Source organism: Ceratotherium simum, chromosome 25, assembly GCF_057802395.1.
Source record: "Ceratotherium simum simum isolate JZ-2026a chromosome 25, ASM5780239v1, whole genome shotgun sequence".
Lineage (NCBI taxonomy): Eukaryota > Metazoa > Chordata > Mammalia > Perissodactyla > Rhinocerotidae > Ceratotherium > Ceratotherium simum.
Genome location: NC_141924.1, coordinates 9,138,217 through 9,153,169, shown reverse-complemented (window position 1 = coordinate 9,153,169; position 14,953 = coordinate 9,138,217). Strand labels below are relative to the sequence as shown.

Below are 14,953 nucleotides of genomic sequence, written 5' to 3'. Positions count from 1 at the left end.
AAGTTCAGTTCTCCTAACTCATCGATTTGAATACATTTTGTCTCATTCCCTTTACCATTATTGGAAGTCATCTCTTCAGTTCAAAATTAAAGTTGGACAGGAAGAAAAAACAGTTAAGTTTCTAAAAGTGACTTTGATTTACCTATAATGAAAGGCATGGAAGGTTTTGAATTCCTTCCCATAAGAGAACGAGGTGCTTAATGAATCCCAATACCTCTATTTTGAATCACAAATTCCTGGGTGACTAAAATAAATTCCCAGAGTTAAACTTAAACTGGGACAGTTGGGCCAGCCCTGTGGCTTAGTGGTTAGGTGCGCACGCTCCGCCGCTGGCGGCCCGGGTTCGGATCCGGGGCATGCACTGACCCACCGCTTCTCTGGCCATGCTGAGGCCGCATCCCACATGCAGCAACTGGAAGGATGTGCAGCTATGACATACAATTATCTACTGGGGCTTTGGGGGAAAAACAAATAAATAAAATCTTTAAAAAAAAAAAAAAAAAAAAAAAAAAAAAACTGGGACAGTGACTGACTACCAGAAAATAAACACCTACTTTATTAATACAATAGCAACAGAAAGGGCTTCCAATTTCTTAGAAGAAAAATAACATGAGCCAGCAGCCCCTGGCAAGTGTTCTGAGATTAAATGCCCACATTTATTGCCGGGAGAGCTCCCCCACACTGCAGACGTTCCATCAAGGACAACCGCCGTCAGAGCTGCTGCAAGAACACGTGCCTCACTGTGGTGGCTTCACAGTCAGCTCCTCAAACAGGGACTGAAATGATATTATTCCTGTTTTAGAAGCTCGTGGTGTAGAGAGAACTTATCAATGTGGCAAACAGAGCCTTGCTTCTTGAATTCAAGAAAAACCATGAACTAATCTATCAATTTTTCTCTGGTACACCGCCAGAGCGCTCTGTGAAGAATCCTTTTCCATTCCTACCACGTCTGGGTGAGAGGAGAGGAAAGGGTGGAAAGGTGCCAGTGTACTAGCAGGCAATTCAGGTGATGCTCTGCGCTCCACTCCCTTTCTGCTGGCAGTAGTAGGCGTCTTTTCTGGCAGCTGCAGCAGCTTGATGGGGGAAGGAAGAGGCCGCCCACCAATCACCTCTTCTTGAAACCATATTTTTTGCGTTCATAGAAGAGATCTGTCTTGGAGCTCCCCAAATTGACAATCTTTGGGCAACCATCTCTCTGGAAAATAGAAGAATAGAGAAGTTGTTAGAAGTCTTTGAGCCTGAATTGAGAGGGATTTAAGATAAAAATAACTTTTGGATTAATGGTTTAGCAATTCATCTCACCAGTTCAGTTATCCTATTCAACCAATCACTAAGAATTTACTAAGCACCTAGAATGTGCCCAGGGCCTGTCCACCTTCTATCCAATGGCCTGCACTTAGAATGCTGGATTCTCAGCCCACTTCTGTTGCTAATATGGTATGGCTGACGTAGAACCTAAAACTCTTAAGATGTCCAAAGGGTTTTCTTCAAGTGAGGGGTAAGAAATGTTAATAATCATCTACAGATCAAGCTCTCTAGCTCTCCTCCACTATCCCAAGAAAGGAGAGAATACCACCAAAGAAAAAAAACTAAAGACTTTAGGAAATAGTACCTTATATTTTAAATACCAGAAGAGAATACTGGGTTTGATATGCCCTTATGAATTCACTTAATTTGACACATGGTCTTGGGGAAGAGTGCTCCTGTGCTAGAGATGGCTGTTGATGGTCCATACTCTGACTTGTAATGACATGCTCCCCTGGCCATCTTGTGAGCTTGAGTGGTTTCAGTGAAGCGCCTGGGAAGCTGTGTTCTGCAGAAATGATGACTCCATCAGTTGATGTGGGATGATGGGAGGAAAACTAGGGGGGGAGGGTTGCTACGGAAAAAACCCTTCACAAGTCTGATTTAACATCCATGTCAAAGGAGGTTGTTTCCTGTGACACTGGATTATAGAATGAATTAATCAAGTCCTTAGACATCTCATTTCTAATTCAGCTGACTTCTCTTTTTGGGGACTGCTATCAACGCTGTACAAAAATCTCTGAAAACACACAAAGGCAACACTAACATTTCATTATCTTCTAGAAAACATGTATCATGTATTACATGGAGAACTAGCATCTGTGGAGTTTGGTGTGCTGAGGGAGCCAGGCTGTGGACCCAACCCCATCAATGGCTTGCTAGGTGAAGTCAAGTAAGCCATGTAATCTGTATTGAAAGTCCTGGTACAAATGAAGGAACAGCTGCCTCCTATGGCCCAAGGCAGCCTGATATTAAACACGACAGTGCTCCAAGCCCTTTAGAGATGGTATGAAATTTTGTGGTACGCTGATAGCCTGTGTAGGCTTACTGTGCCTTACTGACTTGTGCAACTGTGGGCAAGTCACTTCTCTTTGGATTCGTATTCCCCAATTGTAAAATAAGAGGACAGGATCAGGTCAAACGTTAGAGCCCTAGAGAGTCCTGAGAGGTGCCAGGTGATGGCAGGACCTATCCCCCAAGCTGTGCAGCTCTGTTCTCACCTATAGTTTAGGTTAAGAAAGTAGGCTCTGGAGCTAGGCCTCTTGTATGAAATTACTACAATGGTAGAACCACCTCATAGAATTAAGAATCAATAAATATCCTTAGAACAGTGCCTGGCATATAGTCAGCCCTTAGTAAGTTATAAGAAACTGCCAAAAGCAAATATCAGCAATTTCATAATGGTCCAACACACACACACACACACAGGCATACACACAGCTTCTGAGTAAGAAACTTTTTTTTTCGTGAGGAAGATTAGCCCTGAGCTAACATCTGTTGCCAATCCTCCTCTTTTTTGCTGAGGAAGATTGGCCCTGGGCTAACATCCGTGCCCATCTTCCTCTACTTTATATGTGGGACACCTGCCACAGCATGGCTTGATGAGCAGTGTGTAGGTCTGTGGCGGGTATCAAAACCTGCGAACCCCAGGCCACTGAAGCGGAGCATGTGAACGCAACCACTACACCACTGGGCTGGCCCCAAAGTAAGATACTTTTTTTTCTTTTTGTGAGGAAGATCAGCCCTGAGCTAACATCCGACGCCAATCCTCCTCTTTTTTTGCTGAGGAAGACTGGCCCTGGGCTAACATCCGTGCCCATCTTCCTCTACTTTATATGGGATGCTGCCACAGCATGGCGTGACATGGTGGAACCTGCGAACCCTGGGCCGCCGAAGAGGAGCGCGCGCACTTAACCGCTGTGCCACCAGGCCGGCCCCGGTAAGATACTTTTTGAAGATAGGAAATATTAAAAAAAAATTGGAAAACCAATGCATTAGATTATCAGATCTTTGGCTTTTATGGCATTTTCTCTCACTGACTCACAGGTTTCTGGTTTCTTGCCTAAACTCCCATTTTTTTATTTTCTACAAATCTCCCATGGGTCTCATGGTTGTTCCCAAATTCTACCAATGCTGTGAGAGGTGAGGATGTACACTGGAACTAGTTGGCTTTTGTTGAATATGCCTATAAATGGAGAGCATGAAAAGGAAGACAGAAGGCCTGTTAAGAAACCTTGGAGGACGGTACAGGAGAATATTTGTGAGTTCAGCTAGAAGATATTTTAAAAATACCTGCAAATGTCTGCCTGATGGCAGTAGCTCTTTTAGCCACTGTATGCCTGAATACTACAAATTTCATCCTTTCTCAGTCCTCCCCGAGAACTGACAGAGTTCCCTATTCCTAGCAGAGGAAGCTTTTATTTTAGGCAGCTGTGGCTTGAATTGAATGCCCATGGTAAATATGTTTTATGACCACTTAATTTCTAAAATGTCACAAAAATGTAGACAGTAGACTGCCAAATGCTTGTTTCCATTATATTAAACAGGTCCACTAAAGCATCACCAGGAGAACCCTAAGCTGGGCTTCTGTAGCGACCACCAAGGAGAACTCAATGCCTTTGGGTCTCCTTCCTGAGGAGGGCTGTGTGTCAGGTCTATTTCTATGGCAGGAAAGCAAACTATAAAAATTACCCTGAACCAGTGATGAAAACTCAAGACTTTCAAGCAATGCTTTTTTTTTTATCTTTTAAAGTTTTTCTTTGTTTTATAATTTTATTTATTTTCCCCCCAAAGCCCCAGTAGATAGTTGTATGTCATAGCTGCACTTCCTTCTAGTTGCTGTAGGTGGGACGCGGCCTCAGCATGGCCGGAAAAGCAGTGCGTCAGTGCATGCCCGGGATCCGAACTCGGGCCACCAGCAGCGGAGCACGCGCACTTAACCGCTAAGCCACGGGGCCGGCCCTCAAGCAATACTTTAAAACCAACACGAATCATGTACCAAAATATAACATACCAAAGGGAAATCTGTATAGAACTGAAATGCAGGAAAAGGCAACTTAAAATTTTTGAGATCATGGGGCCTGCCCGCTGGCGCAAGCGGTTAAGTGTGCACTCTGCTGCGGTGGCCTGGGGTTTGCCAGTTTGGATCCCGGGCGCGCACCGACACACCGCTTGTCAGGCCATACTGTGGCGGCGTCCCATATAAAGTGGCGGAAGATGGGCACATATGTTAGCCTAGGGCCAGTCTTCCTCAGCAAAAAGAGGAGGATTGGCATGGATGTTAGCTCAGGGCTGATCTTCCTCACCAAAAACAAAACAAAACAAAACAAAACACACAAAAACAACAAAAAAAATTTCTGAGATCAGAAAAACACATTTACTGAAAATGGGTCCACATCTCTATTTCTTACAAATGGTAGCAAAGACTTGTGAACAGGTGCCAGTGGCAAGACCTGCTTTATCAACAAAAACTAAAAGGTGAAACGTCGTTCATTCTTTCAGAAACTGTTTAATGAATACCAACGATGGGAAAAACAGACTGTACCCTGGTTTGGGGCCTTCACAATAGTATCACATGTCCTATCTGAAACTTTACTGCTTTCTGCCTCGCAGTCTGGGGTTTTTTCCAACATGGCTTCCCAGAGGCAAAAACCGAAACTTGCCCACGGCTCAGGAAGTTGTAGAGAATGGTAAAGGTGTGAATTAACTTTGAAAAGTATCAAATATCTTTTGCATCTATCTAACTGCTCTGCTGTTCACTTAAATGGGGAGAAGAGAATGGAAGAAATAGCAAGGGGGGGGGCATGTCCTTAACCACCCTGATTTGAGTTAAACCATGCATCCTCAAAGGGGATGAAAACATCTTTGATACGACAGTGGTTTGTGATCTAAAGCTCATCCTTACCCAACAAAATCTTATTCCTTAATATTTAATTCCTCTTGTCAGAGAGAAAATTTAATTTAATTTAAATTTTAACTTTTCCATTAGGGGTCAATAATGAAAAAAAAATGTTAGGAAACAATGAGTTAAGACAGATCTGGGTTCTAGCCCCAGATCGGCCACTTATTAGCCGTGTGACCTTGGGCCAAGCTGCTTAACATCTCTAAGCCTGTTTCCTCATCTGCACCACGCAGAACTTTTGGAAAAGAATATTCGGCACAGTACCTGGTACACAGCCAGAGCTCCATAAATATTAGCTGCTGTTTTTCTTGTTTTCTGGTTGGGAAAGTTGAGGAAAATGGTAAGTAAGGGGATCAATGTGAGACTGCACTATAAGAAACTACAAATTAGTCCTCTGGCAGCAACAACCACAGATATTATCCCCAACTCCTGAATATTCTGGAGGCTTTGAAAATTTACAGAGAACATCCAGCTTAGTTTACTGGTTTAATTCCCTTATAAATTATGAAAGCTGTAGGAAGAGGAGAACAGTGACGGGGTTGCTTTGGTTGTAGGAAGATTTCTGCATAGGAAAAAGTCTCAAGCACTTAATCTACAGGATGATCTGTAAGGCTGAGAGGCTGGATCATTGGAAACTATTGCTCAGTAAATGTGAGCTAGATGCCATCTCAGGTATCCTCAGAACATTCCTGTATAAAGTGAAGTAGGGGAAGTGACGTCTAGAATAATTCTCAGGGACACAATGAAGCATGAAGATCCAAAGATATCAGGTCACACACCACATGCAGACGAGTCAGACAGCAATTAACATTTATTAAGCATTCTCTGGTTCAAAGCTTACTCCAGATAAGAACTCTAGCTACAAACCTGCAAAAGTCCAAGAGAACGTTGTCCTTAACGGACTCTTTAGTTAAAGAACTGCTCGTACTTTCTCTTCACTGCTGGGGTCTTACCAGGGTTTCACTGCTTACAGACTATAAATAATTACCACACACCTACTACGTACCAGACCCTCTGTATGGGGAACTCCTATAGATGACTTATAGGGCAGCACCAAAAATGTGGACCATGCCGACAAAACATGCCAGACCCTGTACCAAGAAATGCAGAAAAGGAGAGACAAATACACAAACTGAGGTCCTTTCGCTGAAGGAGTGTAACCTAGCTGGTGGATCAGATCAAGCAGGATATGATCTGACAGTCAAAGAGAAATGCAAATCAGAGTGTAGAATGGGAGAATGTTCAAATCACCAACTGAAATTATGTTTTTGGTATCTATGACCCTTCGTATCTCCCTAAATAATAGAAGACTTAATGATGTAAGAAACAGTCTTATCTGGCCAAATGCATAGACTGCTGAGGTGGCTGGGTTGTTTCTCCTCAACATGGGCACAGCCGACAAAAAGGACTTACAAAAGGACAATATGCTGTAATGTGGACGCCACTAGCTTTAGTCAAGATAGCCTGTGCTTGCCACTTATCAGTGGGCTGCGGGACTGTAAAATGGGGATGATGATAATCTCTATTTATCAAAGTTCTTGTGAAGAATAAACTATATAAACATCTATAAACTACCTACTCTTTGCTCATGGAACTATTAACAATTATATATCTTTTGCCTTATCCTAGATTAGCTAAACGCATATCTTCTATTAGCCAACTGGTACTATATCACACTTTCTTTTATTGTCATAAGAAGAAAATAAGCTAATCCAGGTTTTTTCCCCCCCTAAGAAGCCTGCTGCTTCTAATCTAAAGAAAAATGGTAAAACTTGCCTTTGGATAAATCTACAAGCCCTCTATGCTGGCATTTGGTTCAAGGAGTTGAATAACTAGCCACTGCCACCACACAATGTCACGGGGCAAAAATGTCATGAGACAGAATGACAATCAATTCTGCAATATCAAACCAAAGGCATTCTTTAGTGGCTTAAAGCTGAAATCAACCTGAATTGTCCCACATTCAAATGTTACCACATCCACCCAAACAGTCTTTAATGACAGTAAAGAGAATTACTGAGTGGCTAGTACACACCATGCACTGTGCTAGGACTTAGAAAATGCAGGATGTTGTTTCTGAATAAAAATAATCAGAGAGACATCAAAAGAATAGAGAGAGGGCTCTCCAAATTGCTGGTGTTGACCAAGATTTGCTTCTCTTGCATTTTTGCCCTTGATGCAAAATAACAGCCTTTTATTGGACTACACCCAGTTTAGCTTACAGAACTTGAAAAAATTATAACCTAGGTAACTAGCTGACCATAGTAATCTCCACAGATCATAGGAGTTTGCTGTGGATGGCAACGTGTTACTAAATAAAAGGAAGAAAGATCAGCTGGAAAGCTCAGTATACACTCACATCCTTCTCCTGGATGGTGCACTCCTTACAGTAATAGGCGTCAGAGACTCCAGGGCCTCCACAGATCACGCAACGCCCCTGGTAAGAGCCGTAGTTACACTCGTCACATATGCGCACCAGGGTGCAGGGACGCACATAGGAGTCACAGATCACACACTTGCCATCACCTGTGAGGAAAAAAGAATGGAATTATGCCTACTTGCAAGTACCTCCTCAAGTCCTTTGCCCTTCTCCTGCGATAGGGAAATACACCAGTCTCCTTCTAACAGTGACTGTAGGGCCCTCTACTTTGGCATCACAGAACCTGGCTTACCTGTGTCCATCTCAACAATCCCCACAACACACAGGAAAAGTTAATCAACTAATGTGTAAAGAGCTTAGAACAGCACCTGCTAGATGATAAGTCTGTATAATTACTGGCAAAGATCTGTGTTGGGGATGGGGTCATGCTACTTCCTGTCCAAAGCTAGAGATTTTCTTGAAACCTAAACATAGCACCTAAAACATGCAAGTTGGAGTGGGGAAGTGGAGGGGCCTTTGTTGCAGTCTGGCATTCAGTGTCCACATGCTTCCAGGCGCATCTACTCAAACCCCTCTTTGTGGCACCACTGGAAATGCCCTCTTGCTGGCTCCACGGACACTGCGAGTGGCAGGGTGGGGTGTTTGGGAGGGCGTGTTCCACTCACATTTTTCACACAGTCTTCCGATGGCTGCAAGATCAAAGACAGTAAAGAGTGTAATTAGAATTAAGGTTTTGACGAAGAAGAGAAAAACATCCTCGAGCTTGGGGTGGGGACAGGAGCAGGGACAGCAGTGAGCCCTGAAGGAACTTATCCATCTTATCTTCATAAACTTCGATCCGAACCAAACCCACACCCTCTTGAAGCCCCTCCCAGGCCCTGGGCAGTCTGAAAGTTTCTCCGGGCCCCACCCTGGCCACCCGCCTCCTCCCAGCACGCGCGCCCCCGCCCCCTTTTCATCCGAGGCCACAAACTCGCGCACTCCTTCACTACCGACCGTGAGGCGGGAAACGTGGCGCCTCCGAAGCAAGACCCTAAAGAAGACGGGAACCCTCGACTCCCCAGCTCCTAATACCACCCCACCCAGACAGCCGGGGCAAGGAAGCCGTCTCACCAACACCGGCCTGCTTGCGGCAAAAGATCAAGTCCGGATGATGTTTAGCCATAGCTCCCACTCAAGCGCCGGCCACCGGAAGCTTCGGGAACTTCCGTTCGACCTTTAACCCCCATTGTTCCTGCCTCCTGGTCGCCGTGATTGGTCCTCTAGGCTTCCATCAGCGATTACAATCTTTGCACCAAGCCCCGCTTGCTCTCGCGGGATCAAAACCTTTAAGTTCCAAAGACGAATTTCCGTTGTTAGCTGGGGAGCCAGGTCCTGGCAGGTGTGTGAAAGTCATTAAGACAAAATACCTTTCTCAGGTTTGGATGGAAGAGACAAAGTGCAAAGATGAAATTTGCACTTCGATGAGACAACACTGTACCCTGTATTTACTTTCATACAGCTCTTTTTCCTCTCCCGTGTTCGGGACCTCGGCCCACTGCGCTCTTAGGGCACTGGGGGCCTCTTCGGAGGCCCCGCCTTCACCGTGACGCATTTCTCTTCAGGCCACGGCCCCCCTGACCGAAGGCTTTAAATACGCCGTCTGTCACGTCACTTTCACGCGACCTCATCTTTGTCAGTGCACAAAATGGCGCCTTACAGCCTACTGGTGACCCGGCTGCAGGTGAGCGAGCTCAGGGCCCTCGGGTTTCACGGGGGCGGGGTGCCTCCTACTTTGCCTGCGGCTGTGGGCGAGGCAGGGCGAGGCGGACCCAACCTCTGGCCGACTTTCCGTGTACCTGTTCCGACCGCGGGCCCAGTGCCCGTGCCCGCTACTCCGGCGCCCGAGGTCACTGCGTCCCCGGCTCAGTCAGCTCTCCCAGCCCAGACCCCGCTGACGGGATCCGTGGGTCCAGGCAGCGGCGGCCAGGTGAAGAGTGGAGGCACCTCATTCCCCTTTTTGAGGACCGCACTCTTCTCTCTCGTAGGGTGCCGTTCTGTTTCTCAAGGTGAGGACAAGGTGACTGGGGGGCGCGGTCGTTGTTGAGCCCGCTGAGCCCAGAACCTGAAGGCCTCTCTTCTCATCTCTCAGCAGCGGAGACTTGGCGCTCAGCTAGCCAGGAGCATCTACGGTTGGCAGGCCTGGAGTCGGGAGAAAAAACTAGTACCCTATTACATTTTATGAGGATCCTGCAGATCATAACAGTATAGCCAAGAATACAAGGAAATCTGGGCCCCGACGTAGTAAATAGTAATAACAGTAGTCTCTCACCTTTGCACAAGATTGCAAGACAGGTTTTATTCCTCATCATAACATTTGATTCGTTTACTCATCTGGTGAGGTGATTCTTATTTGTTAGGTGATGAAATTGCTAGAAAGTAGATGACAGTTCTTGCTTTGTGAGTGTCACAGAAGTGCTGTGGCCTGAGCGTCTGTCCTACTTACCCCTCTGTTCTTCTTCATGTCAACCTATCCTCACAGAACTTTCTGAACCAAAGTGTGATCCTTGAGCTGACATTTGTATTTGTGAGAGCACCAGAGTGGAGTATTTTGAGTTCACAATTAGTTGCTTTTCAATTACTAGATGGGAGGGTAAAGAGACTCAATGGTTTGACCTTGACTCTCCTGTTTGACCTTGATTCTCCTGTTATGAATCATCTAGAAAATTGACATCTGACTTCCAGATGGTTTTTTTCACTCCTAACTTGACAGCTCTAGGAAGGTATTATACTCAAAGGTTCAATATCAAGCGTGTAGTTTGTTAATAAAAATAAAGAAAGCAAGCACTTATAGACATTCTCTGACAACCTTTTCCATTTAACTTTGTGAATCTACTTTGAATCAAGTCGTGCAGCTTTGACTATAGAATTAAAAAGTTGTGTGCTGGGCGGGCCCCGTGGCTTAGCAGGTAAGTGCTCTTGCTCCGCTACTGGTGACCGGCGTTCGGATCCTGGGCGCGCACCGACCCACCGCTTTTCCGGCCATGCTGAGGCCCTGTCCCACATACAGCAACTAGAAGGCTGTGCAACTATGACATACAACTATCTACTGGGGCTTTGGGGAAAAAAAGAGGAGGATTGGCAATAGATGTTAGCTCAGAGCCGGTCTTCCTCAGCAAAAAGAAGAGTATATTAGCATGGATGTTAGCTCAGGGCTAATCTTCCTCACACACACACACACAAAAAGTTGTGTGCTGTACTCTGAGGAAGGATTGTGTTACTAGAAGTTTTTTTTTTTTAATCACATTGCTTAAATTTAAACCATACAGTTTAAAGTGAAATCATCATTTATCTTAAAATACTTTTTTTTTTAAGTTTTTATTTATTTTATTTTTTTTCCCCCAAAGCCCCAGTAGATAGTTGTATGTCATAGTTGCACAGCCTTCTAGTTGCTGTATGTGGGACGAGGCCTCATCGTGGCTGGAGAAGCGGTGCTTCGGTGCGCGCCCGGGATCCGAACCTGGGCCGCCAGCAGCGGAGCGCACGCACTTAACCACTAAGCCACGGGGCCGGCCCTTAAAATACTTCTGATCTCTCAATTCTGGGCAAAGACAAGGGATTTCCCCTAATTATCTCTTCAGATCTTTTGATTCTGTAGGTTAACAATGTGGAAATAGTTGTCTTTTTCCTGATCCTTCTGTCCCAAGATGTTGTGAAATCAGGCAAGATTATTTGTTAACATAAATGATTACAGATTTATTAAGCTTGGAAGAGAGGACTTATATCACAGTATTTTTGAACTGAGAGAGGATCTTGGGAAGCATGAGTGTTAGACTGGTATAGAAAGAGATCTGAGCCATAGTTCATGTTCTACCGTGACCCTGTGACTTTGAGCAAGTTACTTCTGAATCCCAGTTTTCTCATCTGTCAGTTGGTGATGGATCTTCATTGACAAACATTTATTGAGTACGTGGTAATTGGCTTCTACTCAGATTATGATGATTGATATAAAGTGATGAGAAAGAGGAATATTTTTTTTTTTTTATGATCATCATGTGGTCCAGCCTCTTACATATGGACATTCCAAGACCTTGAGAGCCTGGGTGGCTTCCAGTAGCACAGTCAGAATTAGAATCCAAGTCTCCTTGTTTGTTCATTCAGCTAAGATGAATGAACAGCATTATACCACACTGCCTCCCAGTAGCCAGCTGTCTTAAGTAGTGGCCAGCTAATACTGTCCTCTGAGAACCTTGTAAATTTACCTCTTTTGTGTTTGGCTACTTTTGAGAAGTGATGGTACTACCTTAGTTGTCATATCTGCAGAATCCTGCCCATGCATTCAGTTTATTCCTACCTCATTCACCACGTATTTACTGAGCACCCACTGCTTGCTCTGGATACAATGATAAGCAAAGCAGACAATTCTTGTTCTCATGGAGCTTCCACTATATTCTAATGTATTCTACTGTAGAGGGCCTTGGAGATCTTTCTCAGCCGAAATATTTTTCTTCTGCCCTTGGCTGAACCAAAGATGAAGGTAGATAATAGAATGATGGTAATTACTGCTATCACTAAGAGTAGCTCATATTTACCTTATTGTGTGCCAGTAATCTCACAACACCCTGTGAGATAAGGCAGAGCTGTTAGCCCTGTCTTATGGATGAAGAAACAGGATTAGAGAGGAAACAGTGTAATGGTTAAGAGCATGGATTCTGACGTCACGCTATCTGAATTTGAATGTTGACTCTGATACTTGCTTGCTGTGACTTTGGGCAAGTTACTTCACCTCTCTGTGCCTTTTTCCTCACCTGTAAGATATGGATAGTAATAGAACATCTGACTTATCTAATAATCATATTAGAGTTGTAAAGTATTTAGAACCCTGCCTGTACCTAGTAAGTGCTATATGATTGTTTATTAAACAAAATAAAATACACTTGCTTGGGGCCTTGTCCCTAGTTGTTAGTAGATGTGATTTGTTTTTTTTTTTTTTTAAAGATTTTATTTATTTATTTATTTTCCCCCCAAAGCCCCAGTAGATAGTTGTATGTCATAGCTGCACATCCTTCTAGTTGCTGTATGTGGGACGCGGCCTCAGCATGGCCGGACAAGCGGTGCATCGGTGCGCACCCGGGATCCAAACCCGGGCCGCCAGCAGTGGAGCGTGTGCACTTAACCGCTAAGCCACAGGGCCGGCCCAGTAGATGTGATTTGACTCTGCACCTTGCTGATTCCAGAGCCCGAGGTCCTAGCACCTGCTCTACCATGCTTCCCTGTGGCATCAAGACTCAGCCTGTCCACCAGGGCACCAATAATGCTCCATAACCTTAGAACAGTGCTCTTTAAGTTGAAAGTTTGATAGTACCTGCTACCAGCTAGTGAGATTAGAAACAGTGAAGACAGTGGAGGTGAAAGTTTTGGAAAGCCACGTTTACCCTCTGGTTTTTGTTATTTATTTTTGTGCAAATGACTATAGATGGTAAATAAGAGGGATTGGGCACTTGCAAATACATTTTTTAGGTCTTTGGTTTTGCCTTGTACTGGAGTGCTGAGTTCTCAACTCATGACTTTGGAGGAGTCATGTAACCTCTTGCATGTAACTCTGAGATGGCAGTTAACTACGAAGAAGTCTTGCCAAAACTACATATTTGGCAGAAGTTAGGTTCTCTATAAAGTGCCATGTAAAAAAATCTTACTTTGAGTTATGAAACAGGTCATCCTGGTTGCATGTTCCCTGTGGTACCTTTTCAGGTGTCCTGTAGTTAACTGTGGATTTGAGTTGAGTGAATGAATGAATGATTGAATGGATGAGTAAACAAACTTCCAGTCTCAAACTTGGGCAGAGGGAGTAGAATCACCATCTTTTTTTTTTTTTTCCTTTTTATTTTTTGTTTTTCTTCTTTTGAGAATCACCATCTTGAGGACTAGGAGAGAACACAATTCCCTTTTGAACCAACTGTTTCCAAAATGTTTATTGAAAGCTTACTATATATGCCTAGCACTGTTCTAGACACTGGGAGTGCAACAGTCTACAAGAATAGTGGAGCTTTTATTGTAGTTCTGGGGAGACAGAAAATAAATAAGTAGATAAATAAGGAAATTGTAGCTGCGAAGTGCTATGAGGAAGGTAAGATAGGATAGTGTGGTAGAGAGAGTAGAGGTGCGGATGTGGCATGGCTTTAACTGGGGTGGTTGAGGAAGGCCTCTCAGAAGAGGTGATATTTGAGCTGATACTTAAATGATAAGAAGGCAGCCCTTCAGCATTTTGGGAGGAGAGACTTCAAGTAGAAGGAGCAGAATGTGCAAAGCACCTGAGATAAGTATGAACTTAGTGTGTTGAGATTAAGAATTAAGGCCAGTGTGGCTGAGGTGTTGAGAGGAAGGTCTGAGCAAGAGGTGGGGGCCAGGTCATGGAGGCTCTGCTAAGGAAATTGGGTTTTACTCCAAGTGTAATGAAAATCCACTGGAAGGTTTTAAGCCAGGGAGTGACAGGATCTGATTTAGGGTTGAGAAAAGTCATTTGGGTTGCTGCATGGATGATGGACCACAGAGGGACAAAAGAGGAGGCAGGGAGACCAGTGGGGGCTGTTGGCATCATCCAGGGAGTGGTGGCGGTGGTCTGCGACTAGGGTTCTGGTAGCAGAGATATTTTGGAGGCAGGTGTATTGGATGTGGAGTGCGAGGGATGGGGAATAATTAAGGATGACTCCTAGGTTTGGGGCCTGAGCAACTGAGCGATGGTGAACTCGAATTCAGTGTCATGTGTTTGCATAGTACTTGTAAAACTTAGATGAGGGCCAAAGCTCATTTATAAATTCTTGATCCTTTGATCAACTCTCCACAAGCCCCTGTATTTCACAGGTGAGGAAGCTGGATGGGTCAAGTGTCTTGCCCAGGATCCCTCACTTGAGTATGAGTATCATGTCTCAAGTGAGCCCTGTTCTGTCTCTGGCCTTAACTCTGGCACCTGGTGTCTCCAAGAAGGCCCATCTGGGAAGTACTTAAAATGAACGTTGATGCTTGAGTGGCTTTGTTGGCTCCAGCTTTCTTTGACACACCTGGTTTTCCCAGCATTGGTTTGGAAGGCAGTGATGGGCTCTAGGTCTCTCAGCAAATGAGGGAGGGGACCACAGGGAGGCTGCTTGCAGTCTTTAAAAAGCACATAGACTATCAGGAACCTTAGGGAGACTTCCTCTGCCACAGACTTATCACATGACTTCAAGCAGGATCTCAACCCTCTGTGGCCTTCAGGTTACACATCTGCAAAATGGGACAATTAATGGCTACCTTCCATTGGGGGGCGGGAGGTCCTGAAGGCCTAGTAATATTTGAAAAGTTCTTTTTTTTTTTTTTTTAAAAGATTTTATTTATTTATTTTTTCCCCCCAG

The 14,953-nt window shown here is 44.5% G+C and overlaps 2 protein-coding genes across 3 annotated transcripts in view; one reads left to right on the top strand and one right to left on the bottom strand.

Moving 5' to 3' along the window:
• Positions 1-533: 533 nt before the first annotated feature.
• PHF5A (PHD finger protein 5A) lies at positions 534-8,840 on the bottom strand. The gene is made up of 4 exons (XM_004437907.3): positions 8,700-8,840; positions 8,252-8,275; positions 7,566-7,732; positions 534-1,195 (listed from the first exon to the last, which is right to left on the bottom strand). Exons 1-4 carry the CDS (start codon positions 8,749-8,751, stop codon positions 1,106-1,108), a joined length of 333 nt encoding a protein of 110 aa, XP_004437964.1. The 5' UTR covers positions 8,752-8,840; the 3' UTR covers positions 534-1,105.
• A 155-nt stretch (positions 8,841-8,995) lies between these two features.
• The window catches only part of ACO2 (aconitase 2), a 52,822-nt gene continuing 46,864 nt past the window's right edge, over positions 8,996-14,953 (top strand). Inside the window, exons 1-2 of one of the 2 annotated variants that reach the window (XM_087448850.1) lie at positions 8,996-9,309; positions 9,614-9,634. In XM_087448850.1, the coding sequence (XP_087304976.1) occupies positions 9,274-9,309; positions 9,614-9,634 (57 nt within the window). In that variant the 5' untranslated portion in view covers positions 8,996-9,273. The remainder of the gene's footprint in view (positions 9,310-9,613; positions 9,635-14,953) is intronic. The other variant, XM_004437908.3, reaches the window with a different exon arrangement.

Bases quoted from the DNA above. Each gene is read 5' to 3' on its own strand.
- PHF5A (XM_004437907.3), bottom strand. From the start codon at position 8,751: ATGGCTAAACATCATCCGGACTTGATCTTTTGCCGCAAGCAGGCCGGT. The intron at 8,276-8,699 runs GTGAGACGGCTT...TTGATCTTGCAG, and splicing joins CCGCAAGCAGGCCGGTGTTG to CCATCGGAAGACTGTGTGAA. The intron at 1,196-7,565 runs GTGAGTGTATAC...TCTATTTTCCAG, and splicing joins GCACCATCCAGGAGAAGGAT to AGAGATGGTTGCCCAAAGAT.